This window comes from Dermacentor andersoni, chromosome 11 (genome assembly GCF_023375885.2).
Source record: "Dermacentor andersoni chromosome 11, qqDerAnde1_hic_scaffold, whole genome shotgun sequence".
In the NCBI taxonomy this organism is placed as follows: domain Eukaryota; kingdom Metazoa; phylum Arthropoda; class Arachnida; order Ixodida; family Ixodidae; genus Dermacentor; species Dermacentor andersoni.
Genome location: NC_092824.1, coordinates 85,462,142 through 85,478,413, shown reverse-complemented (window position 1 = coordinate 85,478,413; position 16,272 = coordinate 85,462,142). Strand labels below are relative to the sequence as shown.

At 47.8% G+C, this 16,272-nt stretch overlaps 1 protein-coding gene and 1 long non-coding RNA gene across 2 annotated transcripts in view; one reads left to right on the top strand and one right to left on the bottom strand.

Annotated features, from left to right (window-relative positions):
* Window positions 1-16,272, bottom strand: part of LOC140214279 (uncharacterized) — a 117,053-nt gene that overhangs the window by 60,649 nt on the left and 40,132 nt on the right. The window contains exon 2 of the long non-coding RNA XR_011891262.1: window positions 9,056-9,232. This is a non-coding gene — a long non-coding RNA (uncharacterized lncRNA). The remainder of the gene's footprint in view (window positions 1-9,055; window positions 9,233-16,272) is intronic.
* LOC126517377 (ubiquitin-conjugating enzyme E2 C-like) lies at window positions 1,457-4,963 on the top strand. Its single transcript, XM_050167089.3, has 2 exons — window positions 1,457-1,966; window positions 2,630-4,963. Exons 1-2 carry the CDS (start codon window positions 1,640-1,642, stop codon window positions 2,855-2,857), a joined length of 555 nt encoding a protein of 184 aa, XP_050023046.2. The 5' UTR covers window positions 1,457-1,639; the 3' UTR covers window positions 2,858-4,963.

Sequence of the window (16,272 nt, the reverse complement as noted above, 5' to 3'; positions counted from 1 at the left end):
AAAATTGTTTTTCTTTTCACTTTGTGTGTCACTGTAAGAGCGTACACGTCAGCGTGCTCAGAGAGCGGCAAAAACTATAGCGCGAATGAAGACACAGACCCCAAAACGCGGCTTCATCAGCAGTCTAAGAAGCTCCGAATTATTCTTAATAGAGATAAATTAAAGCTGTCAATTGCGCCAAACCTGAGATAAGAAAACTTGAAGAATTGATGCACCACCATGCCACCTTAGACTGACTCGCATTCTTCCGCTTTAAATCTCGAAGCCGCTGCTTTGGGTATTAGTTACAACAATGATTTACTTTTTTATGACGTACCCGATTTCGCTTAATATACCAAGCGCTTACCATGTTTATTTTTCTTTCGTTTTTTTTTCTTTTATGATTTTGCGCCCGGTTACTATTACGAGAATTATAAATTCTTGGTGTACTTAAAAAAGAATGGGCGAGAACTGCTGACCTTCGCTCCCCGTATTGTTCAGCAGACCTTACCTTCCTTTTTTCTAAATTTCTTATAGGCACTGTAATCTAAAATAATTTCTTCAGCGAGATAGCGTTTACTATACGAGATGATTTCTGTAGCGCAAAAATCAAGAAAATGAAAGAAAAATAAGGCGCGATAGCAAAACGCAGACAGAAAGAGACTATGCACTTACATAAGTCTACTCAGAAGCGAAGCTTGCCACATGCGTATAAACTTCGCAAACACGTGATAACCAGGGACAACAAAGGGCAATACGAGAGCCTTCAGCGGCAAGGACTAAGCAATCTCGTTTCCGCATTATATAACGACACTGAGGTACGGCTAACACAACAAGCTGGACCGTCGATTTGAATATGAAATGCTGCTAACAGTTCACCCCGCGCACTTTTATTTTTTTACTTCTGGCCAAAATACACGCACGTCAGGAAGACGCGGTTTACAGAGCAGCAAGATGCGCACTCAAATCCCTCTTTAAACAGTCTGCGTGTTTCCCAACTCCGTCGTTGACGCACCGTGGCCACTTTGCCCAATGCAGGTTCTTCCAGAGCTGAGTGGAATCTGATACACCCACTCCGGTGGGTGTATCAGATCGCTTCACTGCGTGAAGCGATCGACGCGCTTCACCAACACCACCTAGATACCACAAGGCCTTTTCACTCCGATCGATGACGTCATGTTACTTGGCCCTACGGCCATGGAACCTATTGGGGATGCACCCGAGTAGACAACAGTGATTTTGACGTCACCGCTTTCATCACGCCAGCTTGCCAATGGAAATTTCGGGCCAGGTAGCGTGACGTCATGGATGGGCGTAAGCAGGCCTTGTGCAATCTAGGTGGTATTGGCTTCACCACTCACCCTTGCACAGTGCATCGTGTCCTATTGTGAAAAAACAATGTCATACTGTAATCCGCCTGGCCTCATAAATACGCTACATTGTCTGTTTTCAAGCACCCCATCTTTTTTTTCCCCCAGCTTTTTATCCGCTATCACCACCACGTCCTTTTTCTTCGTCTTTATTTCTTTTCCGCCGCCCAATCGCGTGGCGATCTCCCGCAGTGGGTACGTGTCAAATACGGGGCGGGGCCTAACAAACCCAACCAAAGCCAACCGACTGCGGGCAGCAAATTTCGAGAATCGCGTCTCCTTTTCTCGAAATGGCTACCGAAAACGTCGACCCGGCTTTTGTTCGCTCGGACAGCGGGCGGCCGCAGACCAGCGACCAGGCCACCGGGCGCCGTTCGGCCGCCAAGAGGCTGCAGCAGGAGCTAATGACTCTGATGACGTCCGGCGACAAGGGCATCTCGGCCTTTCCCGAGAGCGACAACCTCTTCTACTGGATCGCCACCATCGAGGGTCCGCCGGGCACAGTGTTCGAGAACGCGGTCTACAAGCTGAGGCTGGCCTTCCCCAGCGACTATCCGTACAGCAGCCCCCAAGTGTTGTTCCAGACGCCGTGCTTCCACCCGAACGTGGACTGCCAGGTATGCTGACCGGTCTTGCTCGTGTTGTTCGTATGGTGTTGTTGCGTATTCCCTGTTTTCTCGTCTTTTGCTTCGAGCCCCGCACGTATAGGCTACATCTACGCGACGGTGGTCGTGACGTTTTCCGGCTGCCGCAATTGCTTCCGGTGAATGCTACCACCAAATGCGTAGCCTTCGAGATTGCGTTCGGTTAATCGGAAGGAGCCGTCGCTGGGACTGGAACGGTGGGATGACGAAATTCGAGTCTAGCGGCCTCGCCGTAAGGTGGCGGCACGATTGTAGTACGTCAGCGCTTCTACCCAGAGGCAAGCGTAAGCCTACTTACTGTGTTATTTTCGTGCAACATACGGGGTGATCATTTTTAAGCTTTAGAGAATTTTTAGAATTCGCCTGTGCTAGATAACATAATTTTTGTCCTTGATCTGGATTATACGAAGAGGCGGACATTTATGTTATTGATAAGTTTTTTCTGGGGGGGGGGGGGGGGGGAGGAAGCTACCGTATAAACCGGAATACAGGTCGAGATGTCTTCCCGAAAGAAAAAGAAACAGTTAAAGTCGCCCTCTCGTTTCAGCCCATTCTGAGTCGCGGTATATGGCCAAGTTTCTGGTCTACACAGTACTGTACTATCAGTATGCAATTTATCGGCAATCTCGCACCCAGGGCAACATCTGCGTCGACATCCTGCAGCACCACTGGTCGGCGCTGCTGGACGTCCGGACGGTGCTACTCTCGATCCAGTCGCTGCTCGGCGAGCCCAACGTGGCCAGCCCGCTGAACTCCTACGCCGCGTCGATCTGGGGCGACAAGGAAGAGTACCAGAGGGCGCGGCAGGTGTTCGAGACGAAGCAGGACGGCGAAAACACGCCGCAGAAGTTGACGGTCGAGTAGCGCCTGTTCTGTCCTTGTATTCGCGATGCAGTGAGCCACGAGGTAGCGCGAGTTCAGCTGGTGTCCTTTTTTTTCCGTGACTTTTCGGTGAAGTTTCGGTCGCCGCAAATCCAGGCATGAACGTTCCAGGTTTATAATGCATTAGTTTTACAAATAATGGGTACCGAGAAAGAACGGGACAGAGTGCCGACTCAACGTTTGGCACCAACCGCCGTATTCTTTCCTGTACAGTCAACAGCAAAAGTTTGCGGGATGCGCGAGCGCGTGGCAAAGCGACCCTCCTCCCCTTCTAGTGGTGAACTCCTGGTGTCGAGACCGACGCCTGCACGCATGCGCGTCCCTCCGAGACTGCAAGCGTGCATGTTTCCGTGCTTCCTCCTTTCGCGCCGGCGATATACGAATGTAGCCGCGAAGTAGCCCTCTTGCTATACGAGCTGTGGCTGCTTCGATGGGCGAAACTGTGTGAAACGTGTTAAGAAGCGTGAACTTGCGGGCGCCACTGCGGCCGCTTTTTCTCGAGTCACGAGCCCTGACGCATAGGGCCGGCCCGGTGGCGAACGGAAAAAGTTTTTTTTTTTTTTTTTTTTTTTTTCCTGGGCTGCACCTTCTCGTGGCAAATCTTCGTTGTTTCTTTCTGTTTACGAACGGTGCGTTCTACCGCAGAAGAGAGTGGCAGAAGACGCGCTCTATAGAAGGAGACCGGCAAGACGAAAATGGACAATTGATTTCCGTTGTATAAACGAAGTTCTGCATGTCGAAGCCGCCACGGCGCATATCGCAAGAGGCCTACCTCGCGGCTACATTCGGATATCGCCGGCGCGCAAAGCGGAAGCGCGGAAACATGCACTCTTGCAGTCTCGGAGGGACGCACATGCGTGCAGGCGTCGGTCTCGACACTAGGGGTTCACCGCTAGACGGCGAGGAGGCTCGCTTTGCCACGCGCTCGCGCATCCCGCAAACTTTTGCTGTTGACTGTGCCTCCATGGCTCCTTTTCTTTTGAAAATTGGCGTGCTCAAAACCCAAAACCGCATCGAAAGACCATTCCCGTCAGTCTATTCCGATTATTTAACAGGCTGTTTGCACTGCTTCGAGATTAGGCTTTAGGCTTCACGAGACTGCAGCGTTAGGCGCTTTCATGCAGCGGCACATTTAAACGTGCTTGCTGTCCCCATAGCATCACTTAGATCCCCATGTGGAACTGTCTGTGTTCTGTCAACTCCCGGGATTTAGATATTGTCGTTCTCAAATCATTATCATTGGCTCCGCGAGAATAAACACTTTGCGCAGACGCAGACACGCAAGCTGAATTCACGGTCTCGTGGCTCGCTCCATCCCATACAAGTGAACGCCGTGTCAAGTCCATGTGGCATCATTTCATCTTGAGTGAATGTGTTCGACCTTGACTGAAGGGGAGTGACTGGGGAGTGTTCAGCGCTGAAAAGTTAGTCCTTCAGGCACAAAGATGTGGACAAACTTTGTGCTCTGCGCGGCTGCCTCGGACAAAAAAGAGTGATTGAAAGGCGGTTTAGACTAGCGTCCAAGAACTGCCGTTATTTTGCCAGCGTCCTTCTTCGATCCACGTGCTTTGTTTACCGTCACTTTTGCCACTTCGTCACCTTAGGGCATCTCTGAGCAAAGCGGCTGCGGAAACTGGAGTGACCGAACCATCACGTGTACAAGCCGTCAACCCACACACTACTCAAGTCGGTGGGAAAGTTTCCAAACACAGTATATTGCTGATGACATATCGCATGTGTTTCCTTCAAGCAACACTTGTTTGTGGTCGCTAGTCATTGTAGAGCGCAAGGAATTTCATAAGCAACATGCTTTGGATCTTGCCAACTGAACCGCAGTTCTACACACGCGTTGGAACAATTACTAAACGCTCACCAGTACAAAGTGAAAGAGGCGACTGTGTCTAGGAACTTGACTCACTCGGAAGTGTTCCGCTCTAGCCGCTCAAGACCTGAGGACACAGCCACGCAGCAAGCACACAGTGTCTTGGCGTGCATGCTTGCTAGCAATTAACATGTTCGTACACATCTAACAAGCATCTTCATGCCCGCGTCACTAAACACAACTTTCAGTAAACGCTCTCGACATTCCCCTGCCTTCTCATGTGTTCTCTTTCCATCCTAGACCGAAAGAAGATGGACCACTACGATCGACAGCAGGGCTCACAAGTACTGATGTATCTGTTAGGATAACTATAAACTAGCTGTTCAGTTATACTCACAGATGATTCTTTGTGGCAAGGAGGCGAGCGCTAAAGGGGCGGGTCTTCTGTAGATGTGTTACCGCGCCAAGTAGTCCCGTATAGAAGGACAGCAAATTCGGTTTATTGGAGCATATATTGAATACGCGTAGCTTCCAATTTCGAAGTTTTCACATTTGCCGTAACACCTAACAGAAGAGCGAAAACATCAGTCAAATTTAAGAGAGTCGTGTACATTGCTTTACATTAATATATGCGCCGACGTAAGTAAGCTGTTTGTTTGCCGCTCCCTAGCTTAAACTAACACGAATGAGAATTTGAAACCATTTTCTAGGAACACTGTTACTAGACGATCTTTGCCTCCGTTGCTATCCTTTCATTGCCGCAGAATATTGTCCGCGTGTTTAATGTTTACAAGATTATCGCTAACTGATGGTACCGTTAAAGTCAATAGCTTAAATTCAGTATGTTTCGCGCCCGACACAGCGATCCATTAAATTGGGAGCGTTTCGCCTTAACAGAGCAGAACTTCACATTTCACATGGAAGCCGTGAACCGTGAACTACCGTGGCATACTGTACGTAACAGAGTTCTGGCCTCTCCCTAAACGAATTTACTTTTTGTAGTATAGCGGGTTACAGTAGCCGTTCGTAGCAGTATCAACACTGGTGGTGTCATCTTGTGACCCGAAGTTTAACTAGAAAGTGAACGCAAAACTCTTCTCGTAGTGGCCCAACCATATTTCACTTAGGGATGAAAAGTGTCGCAAACGGCACCATTGGTAACACACAGGCGTTCCTTAACTTTTAATTCTAAGGGAACACTGCGTAACGCAAGAACATTCCTAACGCGTCACGGTTGGGAAAGCTTTACAATATGTCGATATATACCAGCGTTGCTACTGCCGTGTGCGTCTTATCAAGGGGTCAATACCGTTTACGGACATTCTAAAGCTCTCCGATATGTGCTGCGCGACGTTCGGATAGCTGGCGTTGAACGCGTCCTCAGAAGAGCGAGGCAGCGTGGGAAGACGCAGACCGGTGGCGCTCGCGTCCAGGAATTTCGTACACTGCCCCTGCACCAATCTGCCGAACTCAACCGCCGTGCAGCATTATAATTCAATCGACAGCAATAATAAGAAAAAAAGAAGGTTATATTTCAGAAAAACCAGTCGAATGTCAACAACTTTCCATAAGCAAGAACGGAGTTTTGCGTTTTACTAACTTGCCATTTATTAACATGCGTCTTACGGCGCTTAGTCGTAACGTCCTATGGCAGTGTTTCCGTCGGGAAGTACAACAAGAATTACTATAACGCAGGGGAAAATTCGCTAATGACTGCAGTAAATGCGTTTGTTAAAACAAGGGCGTACCAACTCGACGTTTCCAACTGAAATTTGTTGAAATTCGGACGTCCTCTTGAAATATCGTTTTTTTTTTTTTAATGCTGCCCATTGAGTTACGCTAGCACCCGACGGTGACGGTCCACAGACAGCCGCAGGGGCAATATCCGAAATTCCTGGGTTTAAGTGACGCCCATGTGCTCTGTGCTCGTCTAGCCGCACCGTCTCCCAGTTTTTAAACCGTAAACGTGGAGGGTAATTTCTTTGTCTTTTCTTTTGTTTAAAATAAGTTTTTTCTAGAGGCAAGCTCATCCGCATTGCTTGGCGAAGTCATTCTGGACCTCTTTTTGAATACGTTGCGGTAATCCGTTGGGACTCCGTGCGCACGATCAGCTGTAAGAGCCGATAACTGTTCCAGCGGCCGTAAGCTGTCCCAAAGCCGTAAGCTTTCTGTAATCCTTGACCTGGCTTTCACGCGCGGCCTAATTTTCTACGGGGCCACTCGGCAATATAAAGCCAGTGCTTAGGCCGGATTGAAGTTAAGCTGCAATTACATCCGCGTTCTGCCTAACACGTGCGATTGATTCTCAATTCGCAGGAGCGTAAGACCCCTGATTTTGGTGCTCGAGCAGTAGGTCGGAAAACGTGCAGCTTAAAGGGACCGACAACTGTCGAGAGTGTGTTGCGAGACTTTGATGGAAATGAACTCGCCGTGATTTATAGTGACAGAATCCGGCACACTGTTCGCGACTTAAGTACGGATTATAATGTAGTTGGCAGAGAAAATTACAAAAAAAAAAAAAGAACAGCAAGTGGCGCGGACTGGTGATGAAGCCTTCGTACCTCAGATGCAGCGTATGGGATTGCTGCAACGTACATCCTATGTTATTAAGAACCGAATACTTATTAGCTTACGATTGCAAATCGTATATTTTTAGGCCTTTGAGCTTTACTGTGCGCGCGTAGTACGAAGTAGAAAAAAAAAAACGCTAACGAGCGGCGCTGGCGTCACTCATCGCATGGCGGCGGGCATGATTGCTGTTGTACGCGCGCGAAATTCTGAGCATGCGCGAAAGCTAAATAAAATAATTCGTTCCAGCTCGCTCTTCGAGAGACGACATACTACAGAACTCCGAAGAGCACGCGTGGTTACGGTAACGCGCTGAACTGCGTATCACGTGTAAAAGCGTCGTTTCATTTTAGAGAACTTGGCTTGGCTCGACTAAAAAAGGAAAGAAAAAAAATAGAACCTTGACACGTTAATGACGATAGATGTGGGACAGGAAACCGCGAAGCTATTATTGTATAAATAATTTAAAACTTCGGAAAACACGAATCGTAGGAAAATCGGATTCGTAAACACAATACTTTCTCCCATCTCTACGATCGCGCTTGTCGTCTGCCTCTCACCAATGCCGGCGTATAATCGCTATCGCGTTCAACTATCACTGTTTTCAGCATGTTTCCAGTGAATGACTAAACGCTCACTGCAGAACGAACAAATTCAGATAAAAAAGAAACGTTCCGCGGCGTTTTCCGCGTTACCACTTCATCATTCGTCACTCTGACCGGTAGGCTTTTCATTGCAGTAAAGAAATGAGTACCATAAAGATGGGTTGTCAGCGCCTCTATAAAAGCGGTTGGGAAATTAGTGCGAAACGCCTTGCGGGTTCGACACCAAAGCGAACTTCAAACGTGGGATCTCAAAAAAAAAAAAAAAAAAGCTTACGATTTAAGAAGAAAAGTTATTTGTAAGCTGGGATGTCGTGATATTCGCTTTGCGCTATATTCTAACTATTCTAATCCTAGTTATTCTGTGTCAGGACTTTTGTTTCCAGCTATGCAGCATAAAAAAGTCAGGCAATAAAAAATGATTCTATTGTGTATTGCCGCGTATTGTATTGGGACTTTTAGTATTTATAGGTTCATTTCATGCATACAAGGCGAAAGCCAAACTTTTTCTTCTTTTTTTAGAGCGATCTACTAACAAGATTCCTTTTTTTTTAAATGATATCCCCGCGCATACGTCGATGCGAATTACGTTTGTGTGACGGCACACACTTGGTGACATTTTCGCATACATGAGTGGTTCTGTGAAGGAAAAAAGTTCCGAGGATTTGCGACTCTGTGCATTCATTTGTTTACTTTCAGATGAAGTGCGCCTCTCGCTATTCTGCGTTCACTACACGTGCCATTGGTTAATTCTTCAATTTATTTGCACCCATCACAGCCTTCCGAATGAGTATTGCACGAGAGCGGGACAAAAAAAAAGATAAGGAAGAGGAAAAAGAAATTCTACATTTAGGCAGGTAAAGAGGAGAAAAAAAAAAGACACGAACGTAAAAACAAATACCGCAACGAAGGAAGCGAAGCGTGTACAACTTCGGCAGGGATAGTTTATACGCGCAGTAATTCAATCAATGAAAGGTTCGTTAGAGGATTTCAGTAAATGAAGCACCAGTTAATTATTGATTTTCGTGCGTTTTCTGGCGTCACGCGTCTGGAAATTATGTATTTACATCGCCGAGAAAGGTAACCATGTTATCGGCGTGTTGTTATTAAAGGGACGCCGAAGGTGAACATCGAATTAAGCAGTGTAGGAAATTTACGCTTGCGCAATAACATAACGGTCGCTCTTACCTTGAGAGGAAGTGTGGCAAGCCGGAAGTGACGCAGTAGGTGCAGTCCAAATCCAAGCCTCAGCGACGGTTGCCTTCGAGTGACAGATCTCGAAGGCCACGTTTTCGAGGCGCTGCTTGCAACGGGAACAATCGCGGAGCCGGAAACACGTCGTGGTTGCCATTTATAGGACGGCACCTATAAGAAAAGGCGAGGGGCGACGCCAGCCTCAAGTTACCGCGTGAGCTGCGCGTGACGTCAGTGATTTTTACGGCGTCTGCGGTAATAGTATAGTTGGCTGATTGTCGGTAACGAAGTGCTACATGTATACTATGAATTCCAAATAAACCAGAATTTTTAACGGCCTCTGCAGTGCCAAAGCGATACAACTCCGCAAGGCCACAAAGACCCGCAGGCGCTGAGGCTATGGCGCGAAAATAATGAAAAGGGAAAGATTGGTTTTGACTTCCGCGAGCAATAACCAACACTTTTGTTTGTTTACTGGGGTACTCGCAACGCTCATGTGGCCCTACAGTGTGTTACTAGACAAACGGCGAGGAAACAAAAAAAAAAAAAAAAGAAACAGAAGAAAAAACGTGAACGCAATGACCCGGTGGTTCGGGAGATTATTGAGGTAGCCGAGATTGCCCGACTTCGTGACCAATGTGTTAGCACGCCGTCCTTGTTGCTAACAAAGAAAGAATTTGAGCTTTTGCACGTGCAATCATTTTCTTCAATGCGCAGGATTGCGTGCGTCACATGATTTTCAATGACGTGTCTGTGACACGTGTAATTCCTATGGGCAAATGTATAAGCCAAATCACTATCGCCCAACGATGTGACGCGGGGTTAAATGAATGAAAGTTTGGTTTCCGAGCGCGCCACACTGTTTTTCACTAATGTACAGCAGCATTGTTTGGTCACCCCCACCAATTTCGATCTGGCTCTGGTATCTGTCTGGCCTCGATACAACTATCGCGCAATAAGAAAGAAAGGAAACAATTAGTATCCTACGCGAAATCAAATCAGGGCCTGCAGCATTGCAGGCGAGTAACGCTCCTTGGCCATGCGCCATCCGGTTACAAGGGGCGCGGAGTTGTAGTATCATATTTTAGCCCCCACCAATAAATGATAGCTCTCTTGGGAACCATAGATGACGTGAACAATTACATAATAGAGCTTGAAAGAATTTTGCTGCTCCTAAGCTCACATACTAAGCTCACGTCCTAAACCCACCTACTATGTGACGCCTGCTGCTACAAGGATGTTTGACATCCGCCATGATGGTTGCACGTGGCGCTGCCTAGCACTCTCCACTGTTAACCTTGTGCACGCATGGAGACACACATATACTGCAGTGCTAAGATGTCACCCGCGGTGTAGCTCAATTCGCAAAGCAACACACGTGTAATGCGCCGCACGTGGGTTCGACTCCCACCGGCGAGAAATGCTGTTTTGGTCCACTTTGCCGTCCCTATTCGTTGCTATTTCAACGTTACAGCAAAACAAGATAATCTGTTTTCCCTGTGCTTTATCTGGACTTCTTTGTCTGCTTGCTTCATGCGTTTAATTATACGTCCGGTAATATCCCTGTTCGACGGCTCTGAAGTGAAAGAAACATTCGTAGAACTACGCGATACCTTCAAGTGGAGTTCCAAAACACCACGAATGCACTTTTCATTTGGTGAATTATAAATGAGCGAAACGAGCGCGCTTCGCGATAATAGAGAACGGGAACGTGGGATGTCATATAATCCTCGTCCACATTTATGGAAACTCGCAGACGACTGCAGGACAGCGAAAAGCAGACGATGACTCCACCGGAAAAAACGGCGCCCACGCTCAAAGCACGACGGAAACAAGAAAGAAATAAAAGAACAGAAAAGAAAGTAACCGGCATTCTAGTCTTCCAGAGCGCAGTGCGCGCATAACACAGACATCATCACTGCGGCGCTCATTCTACTCCTCGGAAGACTTACGCAGGTTTGTCCGAAATCATAGAAAAGTAGCTCGTAATAAACCGCGATTTCAATCTCCGAGCAAGCAGACGACAGATCCCGTTGAGAATCGCTGTCGTCGTCTGCAACCCCCAGCTACGCGAGGAACGCAGGAAATCTTCCTCCCCTTCTTTTCACGTCCGCGTAGAATCATTTTTCAGTCCTACAAACGGTTTCTTTTCACTCTTTCTTTCGAGGAGTGGATGGGAGGGAAGGCGTCATCGCTTCCTTCGTGAATTCGTGAAGGCTCTTTTGCGCGACGGCTACCACAAGGACGACGTAGACGAGATTATGCGTTCGCTACCCACGCAACCACCCTACACTGTCCCAGCTCGGCAGTCCCGTGCCTTTGGCCATAACGGCTCGTTTTAAGACTTCAAAGAGCGGAAACGAGTAAAATAGGACGCGAGCCGAGTTCAAAGGCGGCTTAAAATGTGCGCGCGCCGCTGCGAAGAGAGATGAAGACTCGAGATTGCCGTAATCACGGGAGGAGCGTGCGTGGTATTATGTGACGTAGAGTGAGGGAGGGACGGAGGGTGGGTGGGGGTGGGGGGGTTCAATTTGCTCCCCAAACGCGGTTCCATTCCTGGGAACTTCCTCCTTCTCTATGCCGTGTGTCTCCGACTGACCGTTTTAGAAAGTTCTGCGGAAATGACGATGAAGTGCATGGTATAGTCTTATGCGGCCCGAGGGCTAACTGTGGCCAAGGAGGGTCGTGGAAGTGGCGATCAGTTGTAGACGGCCAAATTATTCTTTTTCCTGTGTGCATCCGCCTCCTTTCCTCGATGCTGTTTCATTCATTGACATCCGTGTGACGAATATTTGAACGCAACCTAAATGATGGAATTTTAGAAAGCTTACTGTAAACGTTCTTTTTGTTCGTTTCTTTCGCTTTTTCATCTTTTTTGTTTGTTTTTGTTCTTGTAAATAAACTACTGGTATTTTCTTCCCATGCAGTCCTTCTTACCATAAAATATGCTTGACCTTGTTACAGTTTTTAATCAATTCTGTATTTTGTTCTGCTAACGTTAATTTCTTGTTGCTTGTATACTACCTTATATGCTACTGTTGCTTTGGGACGTTAAATATCATAACTGTTCTTGTACAGGAGGTCCTGATACAGTCTTTAACTATGACACCTGCTTCTGCATACTAAGTGCTTGTAAGGTGACTTAACTTCTAACCGTAAATTCTGACTCAGACTCCCTTCACTGGGTCACTTCTGTTAACTCGAGATTCAGATAACACTAACAGATTTTCCGTAGTCCTCAGTTTGAATGTATATTTAAAGAGAAGGAACGAAACATTCCTATACAGGCATTTAGAGTGAACGATGGCCCACGCTTTACCGCGCCTTCCAGAAAATGTATCGTCATGAGGCCTTTTTACCGAACTCCACTGTAATCATGATCAGTGAGCCAGAAGAAACGATTTTCCTCTCCTATGTCGAAGAGAACTCGATCTCGTAATTCAGGCTTTACTCACGAAGCTTGGGCCTGTAACGACTGGTAGGCCACTCAGCAGCCACTGCTGCTACGCGTTGGCAAAAAGAAGTGCTGTCGCTGCACACGTATGCAGTCCCCTCCCTCCTACAACACCTTCCCCCCTCCTCCCGACCCGTTCCGCGCTCAATACTTTTCCCTGCTCGTGCCGTAATGCATGCTACACGAGCCCCTTTCTGAAAACGCTCCCTGCGCTAGCACGTTCGAAGAAAATGAAAGGACCTCCACGCGGAGTGGAAAGAGCCCGCCCTTCCGTTGCAGAAGGAGTTCATCCGGTGTTCCCGCGCGTGCGCGGAAACGAAACGTTCCCCAGATCCGAGGGCGCACAACATCGCTGTCCTTTCATTGCGCTTGCCGCACGAGCGCCCTCGTATAACGAGGAGGACGCCGTCAACGCCGGCGAGTCAAGGAACACTGTCTGCTTCATGGGTGTACGCACGCTCGTACCCGCCATAGTTTGCGCAGTACTATAGTATAGTAAGCAGAAGCAGTATAGATGTGGAATCAGCTCGAGCTACTAGGCCCGAGCGCGCCGGATCGAGTCCCGGTCGCGTCGGCTGCATTTCGATGGGGTGGAGTCGGGGGGGGGGGGGGGGGGGGATGCGAAGAAACGCCCGTGTGCAGTGCATTGGGTGCACGTTAAAGAAGCCCAGGTGGTGCAAATCAATCCGAAGCCCTTATCGACGGCGTGCGTCATGATATGACCATGGTTCAGTAGCAACAGTAGCAGTAGCAGTGGTCATAGAAATATTACATTTCGGTGATAGTAGTAGCAGTGCATTTAAGAACAGCAGTGGTAATAGTGTAGTAAGAGCAGCGGCCGTATAGTTGCAGTAGTAATAAGAGTAGTATTAGTAAGAAACAGCAGCAGTAGTAGTATTAGTATGTAGTAGTACTAGGTAGGAGTAGTAAACGTATGGCAACAAGTATGGTAGTATCAGCATGGAGAACTTTGGAGTAACAGTACTACTCTTTTGTCACTCGTACGGATGGCCGTTTGCCGTCCATTGGGTTGTTTGCCGCTTTCCTCAAGCGACGCTGTTATGATCGACCTGTAAGGTGTGAGAAGCATCCAAACTGGCTTCCCCACGCCAACGTGATTGCCCTCTTCTCCGAATCGACGCCCCCTCGTTCTACCCGAGCTGACGCAAAATGACAGAAGCAGGAACCAAACGTCAAGACAACGTGCCGCTTTCCACAAGCTGACACAAAAGGGGAGACGAAGGAAGACAAACCAAAGGGCAAGAAGGCGCCCCGCCCCCTCCCCCGCTCTTCACAAGCGGACAACAAAAGTATGGACGGAAAAACTACTACTTCTACAGGCTCCGGAAGAAGACGGAGCCGACTACATGACCACCAGGGGTTATTTAATAAGGCCGCGCTGGCCCACGTGTTAAACAGACCGCTCGAGACTCAGATGAGAGTCAAATCCATGTACCAATGAAGTGAATACAATCTTTTCTACTCTTTTTCATCCTCACTATGCCCGGATTCATCGTCGTTTCCTGATTCCTGCGGTGAAGACCCACCTCACCCGGTCGGGGTCATATCAACGTTTGCCTGAAGCAGGTTATGATTCAAAAGTGTTAAACTACGCCCAGTGTACCTCCTGTATTGTGTCTTTATACTTTGACCGACACGTGTCGTGTAAGCGCTACTGACACTAATGTTAAATTTTTGTATTGCTTCATTGTGTCTTTTTTTGTTTTGTCATGTATTGGATCCCCGCTACAATAATGCCCTATGGCTAATGTAGTGCTATTAATTAATGAATCAATAAATATGAATGCAAGCAGCTGCAGCTACAGCAGCAATAGTGCCACTTAGTGCTACTAATTAAGCAGTAGTGGTAATTAGTGGCAGTTAGTAGTAGTAGTAGTAGTAGTAGTAGTAGTAGTAGTAGTAGTAGTAGTAGTAGTAGTAGTAGTAGTAGCAGTAGTAGTAGTAGTAGTAGTAGTATGAGCGCCAGCAACCACGTGTTAAGCTGCATGCATGTATCTGTTGCGTGTGACGTATGCGCGTTTTGCGTGCGGCTGCATGTCCGCTTGTGTGCGATGTTCAGCGACAAGACTTCTCCAGACGTTCGCTTGCCGCTCCTGAGAAGCCGCTCTTTCATGAAACTTTCGCGTCGAGACGACAACAACGCGTCCCGTCGCGTCTCGCGCAACTCTAGTCTAGCGCTTGCCGAAAGAAGACGACGACGAAGTAGGATCGAAACGAGAAGACCAGAGAAGAGAGGGCCTGGAGGTGGGGGAGGCCTGGGGATGGTGTATGTGGGGGGGCGTGTTGAACTAGAAGGGCGTCTTGGTGTTCATGCGCTGCTACCTCGGGCAGTGACGGATGGCCGTGACTGCGATGTATACACGTCCAGTGAGCCCTAAACTTGTAACCTCTTCGCCGTTGAAGCTCGTTTTAACTCGTGCACTCGCTGCTGGTAGGGGCAGGGCGCCAGGCCGTAGCACTGGCGAAGGGCCCATCACTCTCCAACGACGGCCTCTCTCTCTCTCTCTCTACCGTTTATTTAAAATTCTATTTGCTCAGCTCTATGCCTCGTATACCGCAAATTTTCACATATAATACGAGGTGCCTGATTTCCTTTTTTCCTCAACTTTTTGCCCGTCAAACTTGCTGCAGGGGCTGAGGTGTCATTAAGGATTAATTTACTTTCTGTCCCACAAGGTTCAAAACTACCCACCGCGTATTGAATACCAAAGGCTGATAAACAGCGGTCGATCAAGCAATGTCGAATGCTGCAAAGGTTTCGACAAGGGGAATTCTCTTCATCCTGAAGTCAATTGGCGCCTTTATCAAAGCATCCATATTGGAGAAGACCCCCATGCCCCCTATCACAATTCTACATGATCGTATGGATTTCTATAGTACCATGTAGGGGGCTTTCCGTGTAGGGTCCTATATGTCCATATGGGTTTCTATTGGGACCGTGCAGGTTTCCTCACACGGTCCTACACCATCACATATAGGATTATGGATACAGGGCAGATGGGGCACACGGGATTTTTCAATATGGATTATCTCCAGCATGAGAGACAGTTTGTTAGTGCCCTGTCGATAATGTCAAGTTTCACTCTTACTGCGAACCTACCGCTTGTCTACCTTACGGGCCGAATTATATGTGGGGAATTGCGGTATGTGTCCGTCGCACAAGGCGAGTGGAGGCACCCTCGTGTTTCAGACTTTTTTGAGATTGAAGAAAGACAGCTTTGATATGAGAGACTCTTGGAGGACTAGTAGCGTCAGGAGGAAAACAATCTCTTCTCGGGGCCCAAAATTGAAACAAAGTTAGTTCTTTCATTTTAACACGTCTTTATTCGCTTTCCGGGCACCAGTTTTGTTCCAAAAGTTATTCTCTCCACTCAAAACAGCGTTTGTTCACTGTAGAGGAGCCATGTGATGAGTGTTGCCGTCTTCGTGGACGAGGACCATCAATATTTGCTCCTTGTTTCGCATATGTTGCGTACTTTTCTACTCCGCATTATTCCTGGTTTTTTTGTACACTAACGTCGTATCCTCATTTATTTGCTGCAAGTACGCACTTGATGCGATGGAGACCCCTTCAGGAACGTTTTTACGGGACTTACTCGCTGCAATAACGCATGTAGCTGCACAACGCTATATTCAATTTCGAAGTATTGACGTGCTGTTGTTCCCGTCACACAAGGACTGCTGTTCGCGTCACAAGTGCTATCCGTAACATTTGCTTCCTTCGCGAAATCCTTGT